This window comes from Marmota marmota, unplaced genomic scaffold, assembly GCF_001458135.2.
Source record: "Marmota marmota marmota unplaced genomic scaffold, marMar, whole genome shotgun sequence".
NCBI classification, from domain to species: Eukaryota; Metazoa; Chordata; class Mammalia; order Rodentia; family Sciuridae; genus Marmota; species Marmota marmota.
Genome location: NW_026000241.1, coordinates 1,991,812 through 2,014,456, shown reverse-complemented (window position 1 = coordinate 2,014,456; position 22,645 = coordinate 1,991,812). Strand labels below are relative to the sequence as shown.

Here is a 22,645-nt window from a genome sequence, read left to right as displayed (position 1 = left end):
CAGGCCCTGACTGACTGACGAAGGGACGGTGACTGACGTGCAGACAGCCTTGGCCAGGACAGACTTAGGCGCATGGCGCGCGGCAGCAGCAGGGTAGAAAGAGGCCCAGACACCCGTGCTCTGCCCCTGTTTCTTTTCTTCTGCTCCTTTTCCTACCTCTTCTCCTTCCTGGAAGGACTGGAGCCGACACACAAGCCATTTGGCAGCCCAGGCCCCACGGCGCCCCTCCCAGAGCCTGTGCCCTCACCCCGGCCCCTCCAGGTCTCCCCGCCGGGTCCCCGGCCNGCCCGCGGCTTCTCAGGCGCCGGCTGTGCCCGCAGGTGGACATGCCCCACGTAGAGTTCAAGGACCAGGAGCCGCAGGCGATGGGGGAGCACCAGCAAGGCCAGGAGCACGGCGAAGAGGAAGCTGGTGGAGGGTCAGCTAGGTGAGGAGACCCGCCCAGCGGTCCTTCGGGTCACCCGTTCCTTCCACAGGGTTCCTCCGGTGTTTGTCCTGGTGCTCTTGTTCCACCGGTGGAGGGGACATCCTCCATGTGCCAGGCACAGTTCTGGGAGCTGGGGACGCAGAATGAGCTGACCCCCTAGAGGAGGAGACAGAAAGTCCCCACTAGGCATCCCTCTCCTGGGCATCCTCGGGTTTGTTCAGGATGCCCCCTCAGGTACCCAAAGCTGCATGTGCCCAAGTCCTTCGTGGAACGGTATGTTTGAGTAGAACCTACTCACACCTCCCTTGACTTTAGGTCATCTCTAGGGACTTATAATACCTAACGCAGGGACCCCCTGGAGATAGTGCAGGTTTTGGTTCTAGACCACTGCAGTAACATGGATATTGCAATAGTCACACTAATTTTTTTATTTACAGTGCATATCAGTTAGATTTATATGACACTGTAGCCTAAAAAGTGTGCAATGACATCGTGGCAGAAAAAGATAACTTGTATACTTTAATTAAAAATACTTGGGGCTATAGCTCAGTGGTAGAGCCCTTGCCTCACTGTGAAGCACTGGATTCGACCCTCAGCACCACTTAAAAAAATAAATAGATATGGGCTGGGGATATAGCTCAGGTGGTAGAGTGCTTGACTCGCATGCAAAGAGTTCAATCCTCAGCACCACACACACACACACACACACAAAAAAACTTAATCGTGCAAGGCACTGTGGCCCACGCCTGTAATCCCAGCGGCTTGAGAGGCTGAGGCAGGAGGATCACAAGTTAAAAGCCAGCCTAAGCAACTCATTGAAACCCTGTCTCTAAATAAAATTTGTTTATAAAAATGGGCTGGGGATGTGGCTCAGTGGTTGAGTGTCCCTGAGTTCAATCCCAGTACCTAAAAAAAAAAAAAAAAAGCAGACACACAATTTCTTTGACGCCCAATAAAGGGAAGTCCAATGAAATGATATTTGCCTATAGAATTTAAATGCTATGTAAATAGTTGTCATAGTGTATTGTTTAGGTAATAATAGCAAGGGAAAAGATCTACATATTCATCAGAGATGAATTTTAAATATTTTTACTTTTTTAAAAATTTTTTTAAAGAGAGAGAGAAATTTTTAATATTTATTTTTCAGTTTTTCGGCGGACACAACATCTTTGTTTGTATGGGGTGCTGAGGATCGAACCCGGGCCACACACATGCCAGGCGAGCCCGCTACAGCTTGAGCCACATCCCCAGCCCTTTACTTTTTTTGATATTCAAAATATGTATAAAATTTTTTTGTGGTGCTAGGGATCAAACCCAGGGCTTTGTGCATGAGGCAAACACTCTACCAACTGAGCTTATTCCTGGCCCTCTTGTGCTATTTTGAATTTATTTCCTTTTTTGTCTGGTTTCTGTTCTTGTGACTAAAAGGCTCAGGGGTCACTCCAGTAAAACTGGGCTGACTGGGGCTGCACAAAATAACCACAAAAGAGACACAAATATCTTTTTGTTTGGGGTCGATGTGACGGCTCCTCTGACCTTAAGGGTCTGCAGGAAGAGAGACAGCAAGAGCAAGCGCTGACCCCTTTTATTGAGGAGAAATTATTTAAATGAGGCAAGGGGTCAAGTTTCAGGGGGCTGAGTCTATCTTCATGATATCCACTGTCAGCAGGTTGACTGACACCTGGGTAGGCCACACCCAAGGGCACAGTAAGAGAAGGGGACACACACAAGGCACTTCCATGGAAGATTCTATCCTAAACAGGGCAAGGGGTTATATTACAAAGGAACAGGTGAGCATAGCTTCATCCATGGGGCTGTAGCAAGACACACCCATGCACGAGACATGGACCCTCGCACCCAAGAAGGGTAGGGAAAGCTCTGTCACATTTCTGCGACTGAGTGCCTCAGCACCCAGCCGGGGAGTGTGACTCAGTCACATGTAAGGTTGGTCTCCCACACTTTTTCTTTTTATGGTACTGGGTATCAAAGCCAGGGCATTGTCACATATGCTAGGCAAGTGCTACATCCCCAGTCCCTATTCTGAATATTTTTAATCTGTGATTGTTTGAATCCATGGATGCAAACCTGTGGATATAGGAGGGCTTACTCTATCGCAGTCAGAGTATGAGGGGTAAATGGGGAGCCAGTGATGTGGCCAGTGTAGATCAGATGGTCAAGAAAGTTTTCATGGAGGAGGAGAAAAGTGAACCTTTGGGTAGGGAAGAAACTGCTCCAGGCAGAGAATAGTCACTGGAAAGGCACAGAAGGAGAACTGTGCTGGAGTAGCATGAATCAAGAGGGAAGTGGTCATATGCAGACTTCGGATGTTAACTGCCTATGTGATGGTTTAGAGTAGAGGAATGACACCCTGTGACTACAGCAGGAGTCAGTAGACTATTGATAGTAAAGTTTTTAAAAAATATATTTATTGTTTATTTTTTTGTGGTGCTAAGGATCCAACCCAGTGCCTCACACGTGCTAGGCTCTGTCACTGAGCCCCAGCCCCAGCTCGATAGTAGAGTTTTACTGAAATATAACCATGCTTGTTCCTTTACTTGTTGTCTGTGGCTACTTCCTGCAGAGTTGAGCTTTTCCAATAGAGACAGCATAGGCTATAAAGTTGAAATGATTTACTGTGTAGTCCTTTATAGCAGTTTGTCCTCTGTTGGACTAAAGTATTAAAAGGCTCCCTCTGGCTGCTGTGTAGAGAATAGATTGTGGAGGCAGGGGAACCCATGAGGAAGCAATTGGAATGATCTAGGTATAAGATGACTGTGACTTGGCCCTGAGTGGATCTATGGCAGTAGTAACTGATCAGATTCTGGATATATTTATAAGAAAACAGAACTGACAGAAATTGCTAATAGATGAGATGCGGGGTGAGAGAAAGAGAGATGTCAGTGATGGCTAAAAAATGTTTTTTTCCTGCACTTTTATTAATTCATCACATATTTATTGAGGGCTGGGTTGTGGCTTATTGGTAGAGCACTTGCCTAGCATGTGTGAGGCACTGGGTTCGATTCTCAGCACCACAAATAAATAAATAAATAATAAAGGTCCATTGACAAGTAACATTTTTTTAAAAAAGTATTTATTGAAATACAATTTATCTGGCTTGGACAGACAGATACAGTTCTGTATGCTTGGAATATAAGAGTGAAAAAAATCAGAATTCCTACTCTCTTAGAAATTAGTTTCTTTCTCTTAGTAGTATGCATTTTTGTGTGTGTGTCTTGATAACTTATTTCTTTGTAGTGCTGAATAATATTCTCTTTCATGGATGTACCCTGGTTTGTCAATTCACCTACTGAAGGACAACTTGATTGCTTCCATATTTTAGCAATCATGAATAAAGCTTCTAAAAAGAACTAAACACTACCAGCTCAGCCCAGATTCGGCTCCCAGATCTTTTGTGTGTGTGTGTGTGTGTGTGTGTGTGTGTGTGTGGTGCTGGGGATTGAACCCAGGGCCCCTGTGCATGTGAGGCAAGTACTCTACCAACTGAACTATATCCCCAGTCCCTAATTTTTTTATTTTTATTTATTTAATTTTTAGTTGTAGATAGACACAACACCTTTATTTTTATGTGGTTTTGAGGATTGAACCCAGCGCCTCACCTGTGCTAGGCAAGTGCTGTACCACTGAGGTACAACACCAGCCCCTGAAGTTTTCAATTTTAATGAAATACAATTTATCAGCTTTTTCTTTCATGGATTATGCTTTTGATGTTTTAGCTAAGAAGTCAACTTCAAACCCAAGGTCATCTAATCTGGAAATCCAAAACAGTCCAAATTCTGGAAAAAAAATAATAAATATTTATTTATTTATTTATTTATTTATTTATTTATTTAGCAGTGTTAGGAATGAAATTCAGGGCCTTGTATAGTCCTACTTGAAACTTTTTGAGTGTTATGTAGGCATTCCCAAAATTTTAGATTTTAGAGCATATGAAATTGGATTTTTAGATTAGGGATGCTCAATCTATAACAGCACTATTGAGATATAAGTCACATGCCATACAATTTACCTACTTGAAGTATACAATTTAATTGTTTTTAGTATATTCATAGAGCAATACAACCATAAGTTACCTTTAAAACATTTTTATTGTTCCAAAGAAATAAACCTCATATTCCTTAGCTTTAACCCTTAATCCCTGCACCTACCCCAGCCTGTAACTACTCATCTGCTTTCTGTGTCTGTAGAGTTGCCTGTTCTGGACATTTCATATAAACAGAATCATATATTTGTGGTCCTTTGTGACTGCCTTTTGGGGGCAGTGGTACTGGACACTGAATCCAGGACCTCAGTCATGTTAAGCAAGTGCTGTGCCACTCAGCTACATCCCCAGCTACATCTTCCAGCCCTGTGTCTGTCTTGTTTGACTTAGCACACACCTGTAATCCCAGTAGCTTGGAAGGCTGAGATAGGAGGATGGAGAGTTCAAAGCCAGCCTCAGCAACGGTGAGGCACTAAGCAACTCAGTGAGACCCTGTCTCTAAATAAAATACAAAATAGGGCTGGGGATGTGGATCAGTGGTTGGGTGCCCCTGAGATCAATCCTGGTACCAAAAAAGAACCCAAAACTAAAGGACTTCATTTACCCCCCCCCAAAGTATGAAGGATTGAACCCAGGGATTTCTACCACTGAGTACATCCCCAGTCCTTATTTTTACTTTATTTTAAAACAAAATATTTTGGGGGATGGATGTTTAAATTTCTTTTGAGTACACATATACAGCCAGCCTTCTGTATCCTCAAGTTCCATATTGGCAGTTCTGTGTCTTCAAATTCAATCACCAAGAATGGAGACTATTAGGGGAATAAATGTCATCTGTACTGAACAGGTACAGACATTTTTTCCTTATCATTTTTCTCTAAACAATACATCATAACAATTATTTTGCATTAGGTATTTCAGGTATTCTAGAGATTATTTCAAGCCTACTGGAGGATTTTGTAGGTTCTGTGCAAATACTATGCCATTTATAGAAAGGACTTGAGTGTACCCAGATTTGGTATCTGAGGGGTGTGGAACTAAGATACTGGATACCAAGGGATGAGGAGACCTGCTGGGTCAAAGAAGTGACATACTCAGGTTCCTGGTGTAAAAAAGCTGCTTTGTGGAGAGCTGGGAGCCAGTGTAAGTGGATGTGAGGAGATCGGGTTGGAGGCTCTGGCAGGGGTAGCATCTAACTGGGCAGAGGATAAGGCGAGAGGAAAGGGTTGAGTGAGGATGCCTCCGGCCACGTTGTGCTGCCACCAGCTCCAGCTGTCTTCCCAAGTTAGCATGTAGTGACTTCATGTTGGGAGCTTGAAATTGGCTATGGTGGCTGACAAACACTACAAATCAGATAGGCAAGGTGGTGCATGCCTGTAATCCCAGCAACTCAGGAGGCTGAGGCAGGAGGATGACAATTTTAAGGCCAGGCTGGGCAATCTAGTGAGACCCTGTCTCAAAAAATAAAAAGGGCTGGGGATGTGGCTCAATGGTAGAGTGGTAGCTGAGTCCAATCCTCAGTACCAGAAACAACAACAACAACTACAAATCAGGGTTCCCCTCCACCCACCCCCACAACCAGTCACTCAGTGCATTACTTCTGCCTGCTTTCTGGCTTGTCATGGTTTCCCCGAAGGTACTGGCTTCTCTGAGGAGGCAAGAAAAGAGTTCTGTGTTTCCCTTTGTTCATTGTTTGTTTCTGAGGTGTTTGAGGTGGCCAAGAGCATCCACGTGAATGTATCCAGCCCAGGTAAGAAATGACGGTTGGATTATCTGGCCCAGAACTCAGGGTGGGGCAGGGGCTGGATGTGACGCTGTGGGAGTCATTGTTGCAGTGGCAGCTGTGGAATGAATGAGCTCACGGGAACAGGGTGAGAAGAGGCTCAGAACAGGGCCTGGAAGACTCCAAACAAAGCCAGCTTCCCCCATTCCTTGGTTGGAAAGCAGACCACATGGTGGAATGCTTTCTAGGTGTGTGCTGTCAGAGACCAGAGAAAGGAAAGAAATGGTTGAAGTCATCTGTTTGTTAATCTTACCACAAATATGCATGTTAAGACCAAAATCTGTGTGGTGAAGAGATGCAGACAATTGCAAATCATTTAGAGACCTCAAGGAGCACACAAGAGCTTTGGGCCAGAAACCAGATGGATTAAAATCAATGCAGAGGCCAGTTAATAGATCCAGCAGCAGATACTCAGCAACATGATTAAAATGTTAACACATTTTGGGAGAGAAAAGAAGAGGGTGAGGAACTGGCTCATCAGCTTCGATTCAAACCTTCCCCCTTCCTGGCAAGTACCTCAGCAAAACATCGCTTTGCCCAAGCGCCAGAGATTCTGTTGTGTTCCTCCTTGAATGTTTGATTAGCTTGCCTCTCCTCCTGGGACTGCCGCCCACGGTGGTCATAAGTGGCTGGCGGATTGTTTACTTGTATATCTGTTAGAGGCCACGGAGGGAGGGCCCCACCAGCGGGCGGCTCTGGCTCACACGCCTGCCAATCACAGCTTTACCTGGAGCGAACAGATGGTCTCTTCACTTAGACCCATTTCCTGGGCCCCCTGCCAGCCTGGGCCCTGCCTGGGAACTATGTCCTAATCCTCGAAGCCGAATTAGGGACTCCTTAGAAGGACAGACATAATAGATGAGCACAGCGATGTGTTTACAGCCCCTACCCCACCACCGACCCCTGAGCAGGCCATACACACCAGGCGTGCTGTGTTGGGCTCACTTCCATTCCCTGGCCTCTGTCCAGGGTTGGGCAGCAGAAGCAGGCCCAGGAACTGGGGAAGCCAGTGGAGAGGACACCGTGCATTTTGTTTATTAAAGCTAATTGGTGAATGCAGGCCCAGGGAAGCCTATGATTCATTAGCATCCTGATTAATATGCAGCTGCTGAGTATTAAGAAAAATGAAATAGAAAGGACTAAATCCCCAAAGGAGAGGTTGGAAAAATAAAGAAGCTCTCGGCAGACATCTGATGCAGGCCTTTGTCCCACACAAAATTTGAAATAGTTGAATTCAAGTGATTTTTCACCATTTGCAGAGCTGCCATGAAAACCAGTTCCAGCTTCATCCCTTGAGCCTTAGAAAGGAGCATCTCGAAACTGTTAGCAGCTCAGGCAGGCGGTGAACAATTACAGAAAAAGAAACACCTGGCGGTATCATTGATTTTTTAACCTGAGGTCCTTAAACTCTTGAGCAATCCAGGAGAGGTTGAGGCAAGGCAAACTAGGGGTAAAAGGAGGCCTGCAAACAGGAATATCAGAACCACCTCTGTCAGTGGCTCATTCACTTAGGTATCCAGCAGACATTTAGGAAGGCTTTGGGGGACTGGAAAGCAGAGACGAGCAGGATGAAGGCTGTGCCCTCCAGCTGGTATGTGCACTAAGGGGGAACCAGTGTACCTAAGCTATGATAGCGTTGTGACCAAGAGCAGTGTAGTGCAGGAAGGGAAGTTCCAAATGTCACTTCTGTGTGAAGGAAGCAGAAAGGGAAAGTCATCCAGGAAAAGGGTGATGGATTTGGAGAAATTGTGGAAGGTTCCAGATTGCCAGAGATGTAGTGGGCAGCAGAAAACTGTAAGGCTGGAATGAGGGTGCAGGCCCAGATGCTGGAAAGCCTCATCCGCTGTGTGAAGGAATATAGACTTGACCTATGGCTGCTAGGAGACCACCTTAGGCTGTCAGGTAGGATTAGGAGATGGAATTGCAGTTGTGAAGGTCACTAGGGCTCAGATGAGAAATGATAGACATGGAACTGCAAAGGGTGATAAATTGGGGGGAGATTCGGGTGGTGGAAATGAGAGCATTTCAAGGATGTGGAGGAAGAGAGAAGCCAGACTCCAGGCAAAGTTGGAGTCTGAGATGCCTGGGGACAGCCCTGTGGAGAAGAAGCCTGTGGCAAGGTGTACATGTACATCATCAGGAGCTCAGGAGAGAGAGATCAGCTGGGGATGGGCTGGGGGTGGTAAACTGGGTGGATCACCAAAGTGTGGCTGGTATTGAAAGCCATTCATTTATTCAACCCATTTATTATTCCTCCCATGAGATCCTGAAGACCTGAATGAGACATGGCCCAGCCCTCCAGGAGTCCAGCAAAGGCTGAGTGACACTATAGGCACTATGCACTTAAGTCAAGCCCAGGAGAACTTTATAGAGGAGCAAATCTTTGGTGGGAAAAGGGACTGCCCAGGCACACCAGGCTACAAGCCTACCTTTGGAGAATGACAGGCTGTTCACTGTGGAGGGGCGAGTGGGAGATGAGCTGGACAGGCTACAGGGAGGAGCCGTGCAGGCCTTATTACCCAGCAAGGGTTGGAACGGGGGTGTTCAAGAGGGCACGAAGGGAAGAGAGCAGAGGCCCAGGCAGGATCTGTTTCCACACAATGGGAATAGCAGGGAAATATTTCAGCTGCTGCCAAGAGGTTCAGGGTGTTGCCCAGGAAGGCAGCAGTACTGGAGGTCGCCGGGAAACCCAAGACCAGGTTCTCTTAAGTCCTCTGCTCCATTTTCATCCTGCAAAGCATGGCCATTCCTTTTTTTTTTTTTTTTTTTGGCACTGAGAATTGAACCCAGGGGCACTTAACCACTGAGGTACATTCCCAGCCCTTTTTTGTATTTTATTTTTAGATAAATAATACAGGGGCTCACTGAGTTGCTTAGGGCCTCACTAAGTTGCTGAGGCTGGCTTTGAACTCATGATCCTCCTATCTCAGCCTCCCAAGCCACTTGGATTACAGGTGTGTTCCACTGCCTGCCAGCTGTTCTCTTAAAAGCCATCCACTCTAATCTCCACTGAATCCAGATAACACAACATCAAAATGTTGAAATGCCTGTCCCGGCTCTGAATGAGTCTCTTTTGCTTACCCCTGGGAAAGAAAAGTAACTGTGGGCTCTAAGGTCAGGAACTCCTCAGTAAATTTTTGTCCCACTCCAAAATGTCTTTAAAAAATGCCCAGAAAGCAATGCTTTACTGTGTGTTTTTCTATAGCCAACTTTGCTATAGACTCTGTTGTCTTATTGGAAGCACTTTCCTAGCTTGGTGAATTCATTGGCAATTTTGTCTTGCCTTGAAGGAGGATGAGCTTGCGTTGTGTGAAGCCAGGGGAGGGAGAAATGGGGAGGGCCGGCTCCTTCATTCCTGCCAACAGACAATGGAGCACTGGGTGCTGGAAGCATGGATAGAAACAGGGCACAGTCCCCTGGGATTTACAGGCATGAGGAGTGACAAATAGAAGCAGCAATATAGATTTGCAGGGAGTCATGGATTTTTCTTTTTTTTTTTTGGTACTGGAGACTGAACCCAGGGGTACTTGACCAATGAGCTACATCCTCAGCCCTGTTTATTTATTTATTTATTGGGGATTAAACCCAGAGGTGCTTTAATTTGTTTATTTTGAGACAGGATCTCACTAAGTTGCTTAGGGCCTAATTTGCTGAGGCTGGCCTCAAATTTGTAATCCTCCTGCCTCAGCCTTCCAAGCTACATGCGCTACCACATGTAGCACATAGACAACTTTTAAGCAGGTCAAACATTTGGGGTCTAGGTAGGTCTCAGAGGTCAAGTCAGGGAGCAAGTGCAAAGAAAAAGAGGCAAGAAACAATCTGGCAAGGGACACATGAGGACAAAGTCACAGCCAAAGCCTGGGTCTAGGATTTGCATGCAAATAACCACCCAGGCTCTGGATCATCAAGGTTCCACAGTGTTGTATTCTGAGCTAAAATGTAGAATTTAGGCAGGCAGGAGACTGAAAGCCAAGAAAAAGTTTATGGAGAAAGCATCCAAAAATGAAGATATATTTTCCTAAGTGCAGATACTCTTCTATTTACAATGAGGTTATGTTGTAATAAGCCCATTGTAAATTGAAAATATTGTCAGTCCAAGGCCCTGGGTTCGATCCTCAGTACCACATTAAAAAAAAAAAAAAAAAAAAGTAAATAAGAGCATTGTACCCAACTACACCTAAAAAATAAATATTTTTTTTTTAAAAAAGGATTGAGGGGGGGCTGGGGTTGTGGCTCAGTGGTAGAGTGCTCATCTAGCACGGCTGAGGCACTGGATTCGATCCTCAGCACCACATAAAAATAAAGTAAAGGTTACTGTATCCACCTACAACTAAAAATATATTTTTAAAAATGCATTGAGGGCTAGAGGCACAGCTAGAGTTAATATTGGAGAGGCCCTGGGTTCCATCCCCAGCACCAAAAAAAAAAAAAAAAGAAAGGAAAGGAAAAGAAGGAAATGCACAGAGTGCACCTAACCTGTGGAACATCCTAGCTTGGCAACATAGCGCATGTAGAGTGCTGGTTGTTTCCCCTTGTGTTCTCTGCTGTCCTTGGCTGTAAGGTAACAATCATGAGTGGACCAACCCCAGAGTGGTGGTGAGGATGCAGAAAGACAAGGCATGTAGCTTAGTGTGGCGCCTGGCAGGTGGGAAGTGCTTAAGCTAAGGGCTTGGGATGTAGCTCAGTAGTAAAGCAGTCCTGGGGTTCAATCCCCAGTACCAAAAAAATAATAAGAAATTTGTACATACACACTTTGTGTGTGTGTGTGGGGGGGGGGTGGCTCTGGGAATGGACTCCAGTGTCTCCCATCTGCTAGACAAGTGCTCTACCACTCAGCCACACCCCACCATAAATATAACTTCTATGTGTTGTGTGATACTGGAGATTGAACTCAGGAACATTCTACCACCTAACTACATCCCCAGCCCTTTCATTTATTTTATTTTGATTCAGGATCTCAATAAATTGCTGAAACAGGCCTCAAGCTTGTAATCCTCCTGCCTTGGACTTCTAAGCAGCTGGGATTACAGACATGCACCACAATGCCCAGACCTGCTACCAGGGATTGAATTCAGAGGTGCTTAACCACTGAATCACATCCCTAGCCCTTCTTATTTTTTTATTTTGAGTCAGGGTCTAGTGGAGTTGCTGAGGCTGGCTTTGAGTCACCAGGATTACAGGTGTGCACCACCAGGCCTGGCTTAATTATAACTTTTCTTGGTGGGGGTAGTTCTGGGGTTTGAACTTAGGGGCACTTGACCACAGAATCACATCCCCAAGTCTAATTTGTGTTTTATTTAGAGACAAGGTCTCCCTGAGTTGCTTAGCACCTCGCTTTTGCTGAGGCTGGCTTTGAACTTGAGATCCTCCTGTCTCAGCCTCCTGAGCTGCTGGGATCACAGGTGTGCATCACCTGCCCAGCTTAAAATGAATTTTTTTTAAAAAGGGGCTGAGGACACAGCCAGTGATAGAACACTAGCTCTGCTTTCAATCCACACAGAACTGGGGGGCAGGGCAGTTGGTGTAATAAAACAACAGCAACAGATCCTGTCTTGGAACCTTGGACATACTTAGTTTGCACCTCTGGGTCTGTTTTCTCAATTATGAAATGGGATGCCAACTCCATTCTTCAGGGCATGAATGAAATAACTTAAGGAAATTGCCAGGAATGCCTTACAGGGTCAATAACTTTAGGGCTTTTCCCACTGTAGAGCTCATTCAGATAAGTCTGTCTTTTTTCCCTCCAGTTCTGAGGCTTCATGCATGCTAAGCTCACACTGTACCACTGAGCTACATCCCCAGACCAGATCAGCCACTCTTGGGAGAGAGTCTGGATCTGATCTCAGTTTCCTGTACTACATGAAGTCAGGTTTCTGGCCCTTGTGTGTCTCCACCTCCAGTGCCAACCGCCAGCTGCCCGCGCTGGAAGGAAAGCCAGTACCCTACTTCTCCTCTCTGGAGTCAAGCATTGATATCCTGAAGAAAAGAGCCCAGGAACTGATCGAAAACATCAACGAGAGCAGGCAAAAGGATCATGCACTCATGACCAACTTCAGGGACAGCCTCAAGATCAAGGTGACAGACTTTCCATAATGGGACTGGGGGTGTTCCTCATATAAAAGGGGAGGGAAGGCACCTTAGCTGGGCTCTGTTACATTCTAGGTACTGTGCTAGGCAATTCACACACAGTATCTCATTCTACCATTACAACAATCAAGAGATGGGACCCATTTCAGACGAGAAAAGTAAAGTTCAAAAATAAATCATCTGAGCCGGGCGCAGTGGCGCACGCCTATAATCCCAGCATCTGGGAGGCTGAGACAGGAGGATCATGAGTTCAAAGCCAGCCTCAGCAATGGTGAGGTGCTAAGCAGCTCAGTAAGACCCTGTCTCTAAATGAAATGCAAAATAGGGCTGGGCATGTGACTCAGTGGTTGGTGCCCGAGTTCAATTCCTGATACCCTTAAAAAAAAAAAATACAAAATAGAGCTGGAGATGTGGCTCAGAGGCCAAATATGCCTGGGTTCAATCCCTGGTACCCCAATAAATAAGTGATTTGGGCTGGGGGTGTGCCTCAGTAGTAAAGCACCTACCTAGCATACATGAGGCCCTAGGCTTGATCCTCAGCACCATCAAATTAAAAAAAAAAAATTTACTTTAAAAGAAAATAAAAGGCTTAGTTGGTAGAACTCTTACCTAGCATGCGCAAGACCCTGGGCTCAATCCCCAGCATCACCAAAAATAGAAAAGAAAAAGGAAAAATGATTTGCCCTAGTGAGGGAACCAGGTCCATCTGCCAAACCCAGCCTCTCACCTCACACAAATGTGAACAGCAGCAGGAGTAGGAACCGTTAATAGCTCATCACACCTGTGTGCTCTGGAAGTTGTCAGTGGTTTGTGACAGGACAGAGGTTCCCCCAACACTCCTGGGGCTTATGTCTGACATAGCCTGATGTTATGCTCAGGTCTGACATTAATGGTTGTGCCTCTTAAGAATTACAGTAGGCAGAGTCCATGAACTTGCAGTGCTCCTGGGTCCCTTAGTCAGACCTTTTTATTTTCAAATTCCATCTAGTCATTCTTTGGTATCTACAGTAGGATTTATTCCAGGACCCCCAAAATATATCATAATGTATGGATGTTCAAGTCTCTTATGTCAAATGGTGGAACAATTTTATAGAACCTGCACACATCCTCCTATCGACTTCACATCATCCCTAGATGACTGTTAATATTGAATACAATGTAAATGCCATGTAAAGAGTTGTTATACTCTAATGTTTAGGGAATAATGACAAGAAAAAGTCTGTACATGTTCAGTCAGATGTAATTGTTCAAATATTTTTAAATTTTTTTGTGGTTGTAGATGGAGAGAATGGCTTTATTTTATTTGTTTATTTTTATGCAATGCTGAGGATCGAACCCAGTGCCTCATGCATGCTAGGCAAGTGCTCTACCACTGAGCTACGGCCTCAGCCCCTTGTTCAAATATTTTTGATCCATGGGGTGAATCCCTGGATGTGGAACTAGCAGGTGTGAAGGGCTGACCGTACCTACTCTTGTTTGCAGTGGTAGACATGGAACCCAAGGCTCCTGAGTGCTAGGCAAGTGCTCGACCACGAGCTGTTACCCCAGCTGTTACCTGTACTTTAGCATTTTGTTTTAAAAAAATGAAAAATTTAATATGTAGGCAATTTTACTTCTATCACTGGAATTCTTTGTACCATTTTAATAAATTGCAGAATTCTAAAAGACCCACTTAGAACAGATGTATAGTATGCTGCTTGTTTGATTTTCCAAGAACACTTTTCTTTTAAAGGTCACCGATCTGACAGAGAAGTTAGAGGAGAGAATGTACCAGGTTTACAACCACCACAGCAGGATCATCCAGGAGAGGCTCCAAGAGTTCACCCAGAAAATGGCAAAGATCAGCAATCTGGAAACAGAGCTCAAAGAAGTCTGCCACACTGTAGAGTCCGTGTACAAAGACCTGTGCGTCCAGCCTGAGGTGGGAGTGACATCCTCACAGGGTGGGGCTGGGGGCTGTCCTGAGGAAGGGGACTTGTAATGGCTAAACTGGGAGTGAATGTGGACAGGAGTCCACTGCCCAGCCCTAACAACAGGGCCACACGCCCTACAGAACCCTGTGGCCCCCAAAACAGTGTGTCCAAGCTGAGAAACCAAACCACTGTCACTTCTCATCACTGTGTGGCTACAGAAAGGACAAAGTGTAATCCTGCCAGTCGGCAACTGTTCCCTCTACCCACAGCGCTGAGCCCTGCAGCCTGGCATATGCCCTGGGGCCTAGGAAGTGCCTCATCCAAGTTTATTGATTACAGCAGATCCTAGACTCAGAAATGGGCCAGGCCACTCCAGTGCAAGGTCCCCGCCCTATTCCAACAATTCAAAGCCCCCAGCTTTGTTGCCCTCTCCCCTGAGAAACTCCCCAAACTTCTTTGCAGTGGTTACCAGTAGTTACCAGTAAACATGGCCGAACACTGTGGGGTCAGCTGTGCAGGCTCTTTATTCTCCTTTCCCTTGTTCTGCTCCAGTATCCAACATAAATAAGGCACTGCCCAGGGATGGGAGGGTAGGAAGGCACAGTGAGCCCCGAAGCACCCTCTTGGGGTCTGGGGTCTGCTCAGGGCAACTCGAGGTTGGTCTTGATGAAGTTGCTACAGAGTCATTCTCCTCCTCCTCCCTGCTCCACCCCATCAGGAGAAGCTTCTGTCTTAAGGTAAATGGAATCTGACCTCATCCACAGTTAAAAGTGAATCGAGAAACACTGAGAATCCCATCTTCTTTTTAAGAAACACTTCTGGATGATTTCCAAAGGGAAACTTTGATATTTAAAAATCAGTATGTCAGTAGTTCCCATCATACAAGTTGGGTCCATTTACCACCATCTACAGCACAGTGATCCCAGGGTTCAGCCAAACATCTCTCCAGGAAGGGGCTTCAGAGCATCCAGGTCCTCCAATGAAGTGGGTTCACTTGCCAACTGTAAACGCCTGAATTCCTGTGATTGCTCTTCCAAGGATCAGAGCGTGAATGTCATGTGTACCTGGACGAGATTAGTAAAGAGTGGGCTTGGAGTCTTAGAACCTGTGACTTCCCTTTAAAGTTAGTCTTCATGTCCCCCTAGGTCACAATTCCAGAAGAACAGACCTACAGAGATGATGAATGCTAACCACTGCTGGGAGATTCACTTACATCTTAGTGACAGCCACCAAGAGGCCATTGTTGGGCCATGCAGAGAAGATTGTTTTTCACAGTTCTGTAACATATTTTGGCCAAAACAATAAAAAGATAACCCAAGTTCCTTGTGCTAGATCCAGTAATGCAGCAAGTCTAGCCCTCGCTATGGGCCCAGCCTTAGTGCTCCCCACTCTTGGCAAATTCGCCCCACCCCACACGATGCCCCAGTTGATTAAACATTTGATTTTCAATCCAGCCATGCCTCCCATGACAGAGGCTGAGCCTTTTGGCTATGTGAAAATACGACGACTCTTTCCCATCCCCAGGAGGGACAGGAAAACAATATCAGAAAGCAGTCCCTCGTCCAGGCTGATCCCCCAGCCTGAAGCTGTCCCTCCTAGAGTGGTCCACATGACCTTCCCCAGCTTTCAGCAGGCAGAGGCAGAGACTAGGCCTCCCTTTTTTTTTTTTTTTGTCCTTCCTGTATTTTTTTTTATTGGTTGTTCAAAACATTACAAAGCTCTTGATATATCATATTTCATACATTAGATTCAAGTGGGTTATGAACTCTCATTTTTACCCCGTATACAGATTGCAGAATCACATCGGTTACACATCCACGTTTTTACATATTGCCATACTAGTGACTGTTGTATTCTGCTATCTTTCCTATCCTCTACTATCCCCCCTCCTCTCCCCTCCCATCTTCTTTCTCTACCCCATCTACTGTAATTCATTTCTCTCCCTTGATTTTTTTTCCCTTTCCCCTCGCATCCTCTTATATGTAATTTTGTATAATAATGAGGGTCTCCTTCCATTTCCATGCAATTTTCCTTCTCTCTCCCTTTCCCTCCCACCTCTCGTCCCTGTTTAATGTTAATCTTTTTCTCATGCTCTTCCTCCCTGCTCTGTTTTTAGTTGCTCTCCTTATATCAAAGAAGACATTTGGCATTTGTTTTTTAGGGATTGGCTAGCTTCACTTAGCATAATCTGCTCTAATGCCATCCATTTCCCTGCAAATTCCATGATTTTGTCATGTTTTAGTGCTGAGTAATACTCCATTGTGTATAAATGCCACATTTTTTAATCCATTCATCTATTGAAGGGCATCTAAGTTGGTTCCACAGTCTAGCTATTGTGAATTGTGCTGCTATGAACATCGATGTGGCAGTATCCCTATAGTACACTCTTTTAAGGTCTTCAGGGAATAGTCCAAGAAGGGCAATAGCTGGGTCTAGGCCTTCCTTTTACAGAGTCGAATCGCACTGTTGACTTCCCAAAGCCCACTTCTGACCCCTCCCTCTGCTGTGTAAGACCCTGTGCAGGTCCCTCTGCTTATCCTCAGGGTCATCCTCACACTGTGGGATCCCCCACCCTTGCTTGACAGAAACAATATGTGGGGCTGCAGGACCTCCCCTTGGTTCCTTAGTCTGGGGGTGCGTTGGGAAGACATTCATTCCCACACATGCCATCTCTTCTGTCTAAAAGCTTCTTGGCGTGGGGAACTCTATTTCTACATGGCTTGCAATGGACTGTGCTTTTTTTTCCATTTGTTTATTTATTGGTTCCGGGATTTAGTGTCCAGGGGCACTCAACTACTGAGCCACATCCCCAGCCCTTTTTGGTATTCTGTTTAGAGACAGGGCCTTGCTGAGTTGCTTAGCATCTCACTAAATTGCTAAGGCTGGCTTCGAACTTATGAGCCTCCTGCCTCAGCCTCTGGAGCTGCTGGGATTACAGGCATGCGCCGCCACACCCAGCCCCCCTTTTTTTTTCCTTTTCAATTATCTTTTCTTTACATCTGTCTTCCCACCGAGTCAGGAGTCCAGGACCCAGTGTGAGCAATATCCAATTGCAAGGTGCAAACATCACAGTCTACAAATGACTTTTCTTTATCTCTGAACATCAAGTAGGATGGTAATTCCTGTATGTTGCTTCACCCTCTCTCCCTTGCACCCCCAGCCCTCAGGGATTGCCCTCACTCTGGGGATGCCTGTGGAGGCTGTCCATCAGTCTGAGGAACACCCTTCTCCTTAGCACAATGGGAGAAAGGGCCAGAAGTCCACATAGGGCCTGCTGGGACCTCAATGCCATGCAGTGTGTGGCCACATGAGCAACTTTGGATGAGAGACAGAGGCCCGTGACTTGACCCCCGTCACACTGCCACTTGCTGATAGCTGGAGTAGGATGCAAACATTGTCCCAAGACACTGAGAAGGCCACTGTGACACCCCACCCCTGTCCCAGCCAAGGGTCCAGCCCCTACCTTCATAGGTGTTCACAGCCTCCAGGTTCATGGCATGCCGGATCACATGATACTCATCAGAAATCCCATTCCCCCCAAGCATGTCTCGGGCCTGGCGGGCAATGTCCAGGGCTTTCCCACAGTTATTCCTCTTCAGCAGGGAGACCATTTCCGGGGTGGCCCTGGAAGTGGCACATACATGTAACAAGCAACAGTTACAAAGAACTGATGCCCTGAGCAAACCCAGCCAGTGGGAGGGTGAACTCCCTAGTGTAGCCACCAAGCTCCCAATAAGGGACCAAGGCCATTCCTGGCCCAGTCCATGAAGGCCAAGAGAAAGAGAAGCATGGGTCCCTGGAACTATTAGGGAGGAAGGGCCTTCTTCCCAGGAGGGGCACAGAGTCCTCCCACCATAGCTGCCTCCCCCAATTTGAGGCCCCTACTTGTCCTGATCCTTTAAGCGGCCAAGCTGCAGACAGGCATGGAGGCCCAGTGTGATCTCAGTGAGCATGTCTGCCAACTTCTTCTGAATTAGTTGATTCCTGGCCAATGGTACACCAAACTGGATCCTGAACAGGTAAGATCAGGTAAGGGCTGGAGGGATGCCCACTCCCTGGTCTCATCCCAAGGCCCCACTGTTCCAGGAAGCCCACCTGTCCCTGGAGCTCACCATGGCCCAACTGTGGACTCAGCCCTTCACTGCGCAGAAGGAATTCACAGAGAAGGGCAGGAACTGGAGAATCACCACTGGGTACAAGATGGATCCCAAGACCCCTCACACCCCCAGGAATCTCACAGCATAAATGCCACACACACCTGTCCAGGGTGTACTGCCGGGCTGTGTGCAGACAGAACTCGGCGGCTCCCAGCACGCCCCACGTGATGCCATATCGGGCATTGTTGAGGCAGCTGAAGGCACCCTGTAGGGTTGAGGGTGGTGGGGCTGAGGTGGTGGGTTAAGGGTGGTGGGTGCAGAACCAACTCTGAAGCAGGGGAAAACTCCCTCCCAGACACCCCAGACAGGGACCCAGCAGCCATTTAAATCACACAGGGCCCTGGCAGCAAAGCTCCGGTGCAGCAGGCCTGGCCCGGTGCCTGCCCACTCTGGATCTGCGCACTCCTACCCAGCCTGGGACCTGGATTCAGAGCTCAGACCTAGGAGGCTGGCATAAGGAGACTGAAAGATGACCATGACTACGAGGCTTAGGCTGGTGCAGGCCTGCAGGTGTCCTGGGCAGAACCAAGATAAGCAAGACGGTCAGCCAAAAAGGACATTATCACATTAGTGAGTCAGTTTGAGCCTCAGAATCACCACTCTATGCTCTATAAGCACAGGGACAGTGTGTGTGTTCAATCCTTGCCTGAGAAAGGTGAACCAGAAGGTGACCTGACACCAGTTTACCCAAGTGTCCACTACTCACCGCCAGGCCAGACACGTTGGGCAGCAGGTTCTCCTCTGGCACCTCCACACCATCCATGATGATCATGCCTGTGGCAGAAGCCCGCAGCGAGAACTTGCCTTCAATCTTGGGGGCTGAGAGGCCCCGCATCCCCTTCTCCAGAAGGAAGCCCCGAATGCGGTTGTCTTCACACCGAGCCCACACTACAAACAGGTCAGCCACAGGGGAGTTGGTAATCCTAGGGACAGGACAGTCAGTAAGAGGACTGGCTGCTGACCCCCTGCCCTATCCACCTGCCTGCCCAACACCCAGGCCTCTCACCAGGTCTTGGTCCCACTGAGAGTATAGCTCTTGTTAGATGGGTTATGGTGGGCCTTGGTCTCCATGCTGCCAGGGTCACTCCCATGGTTGGGCTCTGTGAGCCCAAAGCAGCCCAGAAGCTCCCCTTTGGCTGCAGGCACAAAACAGAGTCACAGGGCTGCTGAGACAACATTCACCCTCTCAAACAAAAATTACCAGTTTCCCCACTGAGCCAGGCTCCTTGACCAAGGTGGGTCAGTCCCTGCCTTGCCAGCACTCCCAGGTGGTAGAAGAAATGGTTCTCCCAGACCATCATCACAATGCCATGCTGGAGAATGGGCCCCAGGGAATCAGGAAGGAGCTGGTGAGTGTCCTGAAGGCACCGAGAAGTTACACAGGAGGAGAGTGTGAAGAAGATAGATCCTGGCAGAAGGAATGGGATGGGCAAAGGCCCAGGGGTACTTTTGAAGAATCCCAAGCAGCTGAGCCTGGCTGAGGAGGAGCAATTGAGAGAGTGGCCAGAAATTAGGTGGAAATGTGAGCAGAGGCCTGGTCATGCAGGGGGTCTCATGGACATGGTTAGAAAGTTAAGACTTTACACTGTGGTCTGGGATTTGGAACACAGAAAGCAAATCAGGAGACAAGACAGATCTAAGAGGAGATGGTCAAGACTGGTGAGTGATCCAAGTGATCCCAGAGCCTTTTCAGAGAGACTCAGGTGGTCAATGGTGCCATTTCTTTCTTTTGCTGTACTAGAAAATGAATCCAGGGCCTCCCACATGCTAGGCAAGCACTCTACCACTGAGCTACATCCCTAACCTTTTGATTTTTTACTTTTGAGACAGGGTCTCACTAAGTTGCCCATTGGCCTTGACCTTAGGCTCCTTCTGCCTCAGCCTCCCAGAATTATCAGGTGTGTGCCACCACAACCAGATGGTACAATCATTGAGATGGGGAAAGAGGTAGGCCACATTTCTGCATTCCAGATCACAGGGTCTGTCTTCCTTCCACCAGGCCCCACAGATAGCCGCCACTCACCCAACCGGGGCAGGTACTTCTGCCGCTGCTCCTCATTGCCATAGGCATAGATAGGTTGCATTACAAGGGAGGACTGGACACTCATCATGGACCTGTAGCCGCTGTCTACCCGCTCCAACTCTCGGGCCAAGAGCCCATAGGCCACAGATGAGACCCCAGCACAACCATACCCTGGAGGCATGAGGAAGATCAGGTAGGATAAGAAAGGCCAAATCCCAGTCCAGCCAGGACAAGGGACTTCTGGGACCCAAGAGAGAATGCTACATCTGGGCACCCAAGGAGGCAGGCAGGGAGCTGGCTGTAGTTGGGGGTTTACTCATCTCATCCCACAGCTGCTTTCGAAAGGAGGGATAACCAGTCCCATTTTAGATCAAGAAACTGTGGCTCATGGAAAGGAAGGACTATGGGACAAAGTGAGGTCTACAAAGTACAGAGAGAAATTTGTCCCTACCTTTGATGGTAGGTCCCAGAACACCCAGCTCCCCCATCTCATTGACGATCTCTCGATGAAAAACTGTGAAGGGACAGATGTCTGAGTTCAGACAGGTCCAGAGACAGAAGAGCCCAGATACTAGAGCAGGCAGAGCTGGTATAAATGGCAGAGGATAGAGTTTCAGTGAGGAAGGGATCACCACCGGACCACTAGGCACCTTCATTGCGATTGGCCAGCAGGATTCGAGGCATAAGACGCTCCTGGCAGTAGGTGCGGAAAGTGTCCCTGATGAGGATCTCATCTGCTGTCAGGTGCTCCTCCAGCACCAGCGGGTCACGCCAGTCAAACTCAGGACGAGAGGCTGAGGTGGGTTGGGAATTGATTCAGCCCAGCCCACCTCTTCACTGATCTTTAAGCAGCTCCCCTTCCCCTCTAACTCGCTCCTTGAGGATGTGGGCTGCAAACAGGACTAACAAAAGTGACCATTCTCCGATCCTGAAGGGACAGTGCACCCATAATCTTAGCGCCTTTGACCTTGAGCATGCCCCTGCCTCCCCTCCTGGGCAGCCCTCGGATTCAGGGGCAGAGTCCACCTGGGGCAGGCAGATAGCTGGACAGGGGCCGAAGAACAACTGTGTGACTAAAGATCCTTACATGTGGCCGGTTGACTCTGTGTCCTCCCTCCTTTCTCTGCAAACACACAACGTAAAAGTTACATAGGAAACGTTCCCGAACCCCCAATTCTTCCTTCCCCATCCCACCCGGACACTGACCAGTGTGCACAGCCGCCGAGCCCCAAGTGCGCAGGACGCGCAGGCGGGGCCAGCGGCTCAGCAACCGCAGGGAGACGCCCTTCAGGGCCATGAAATCAGCAAGGGGCGAGCGATGCAAAGATGGAAGAGCGGGGGCAAAAGGCTCCCACCAGCGAAGTTGGCCCCTAGCGCACCCAGTGCCGAAAGGCTCCCTGGAGGTCGCAAAGCAATTGACCAAAGCTTTTGACCTCAGCCGCAGGTGGGCGGAGCCGACACAGAACGGGTTTTCCCATTGGTTCCTCTTAGACACGGCTCCTCCGTGGCTCTGCCTTTTAAAGGGGCTACGGCCGCCCTCCGGGTGGAAGCAGGCGCGCCCAGGTCTAGGCAGGTTGGCCGTTTTAAGAAGCGGAACAGGGAAGGGGCGGAAGGCGAGTGCGCCAAGCCGATTGGCCAGTAGTATTCGTGTTCTGATTGGCCCCAGATGCAGGGGGCGTGTGAGGAGGGATCCTGGAGTTGAATAAATAAACTTAGGCACAAGGGGAGAAAGTCTTGGAACTCCCGTCGAGGGGAAGGTGGCCTGCGAGTGGGAGACCCTAGCCCAACTGTCTGCTAGTCTATCCCAGGAAACACGTGTAGCTACGTGTGGGAGATCTTGTGTGACTGTGCGTCTGCTGTGATTGTGCCTGAATGTGCCATCTGTATGAAGGTGGGACTGACTGTATGCATGTGGCGTTCTGAGGCTCGGGATGGTGCATTTGGATTCTGCCTTAGCGGCTGTGTGTATGGGATTGTGTTTCTCTGGAAATTTGTGTGATATTGTAACTGTGTGTTTCTGTGATTATTTCTGCATAGGTGTATATTCTGTGGAATTGATTGTGCTTTTCTCTTGTATGATTCTGCTTATGTTCTGTGGTTGTAATTGTGTGTAGGTATAATCCTATTAATAGTTGGCTTTACAAATACGTTTGTGTGCGCGCTCGTGCATATATATATATATATATATATATATATATATATATATGCACATACTCAGCCCTTTTATTTTTTCAATTTTGAAGAAATGCTTTCAT

The 22,645-nt window shown here is 47.6% G+C and overlaps 2 protein-coding genes across 3 annotated transcripts; one reads left to right on the top strand and one right to left on the bottom strand.

Annotated features, from left to right (window-relative positions):
• The first annotated feature begins 291 nt into the window (after positions 1-291).
• Syce2 (synaptonemal complex central element protein 2) lies at positions 292-15,466 on the top strand. Its single transcript, XM_015488825.2, has 4 exons — positions 292-427; positions 12,111-12,285; positions 14,030-14,218; positions 15,356-15,466. The coding sequence occupies exons 1-4, from the start codon at positions 327-329 to the stop codon at positions 15,398-15,400; spliced, it is 510 nt and encodes a 169-aa protein (XP_015344311.2). The 5' UTR covers positions 292-326; the 3' UTR covers positions 15,401-15,466.
• On the bottom strand, positions 14,717-21,821 carry Gcdh (glutaryl-CoA dehydrogenase). Of its 2 annotated transcripts, XM_015489109.2 has the most exons (11): positions 21,597-21,818; positions 21,478-21,513; positions 21,041-21,184; positions 20,842-20,904; positions 20,391-20,561; positions 19,374-19,503; positions 19,074-19,290; positions 18,469-18,572; positions 18,096-18,221; positions 17,674-17,834; positions 14,717-15,274 (listed from the first exon to the last, which is right to left on the bottom strand). In XM_015489109.2, exons 1-11 carry the CDS (start codon positions 21,685-21,687, stop codon positions 15,201-15,203), a joined length of 1,317 nt encoding a protein of 438 aa, XP_015344595.1. In that variant the 5' UTR covers positions 21,688-21,818; the 3' UTR covers positions 14,717-15,200. The 2 variants fall into 2 exon arrangements, with proteins under 2 accessions (XP_015344595.1, XP_048650967.1); XM_048795010.1 differs by lacking the exon at positions 21,041-21,184 and having other exon boundaries at positions 20,842-20,976; positions 21,597-21,821.
• Positions 21,822-22,645: the final 824 nt, after the last annotated feature.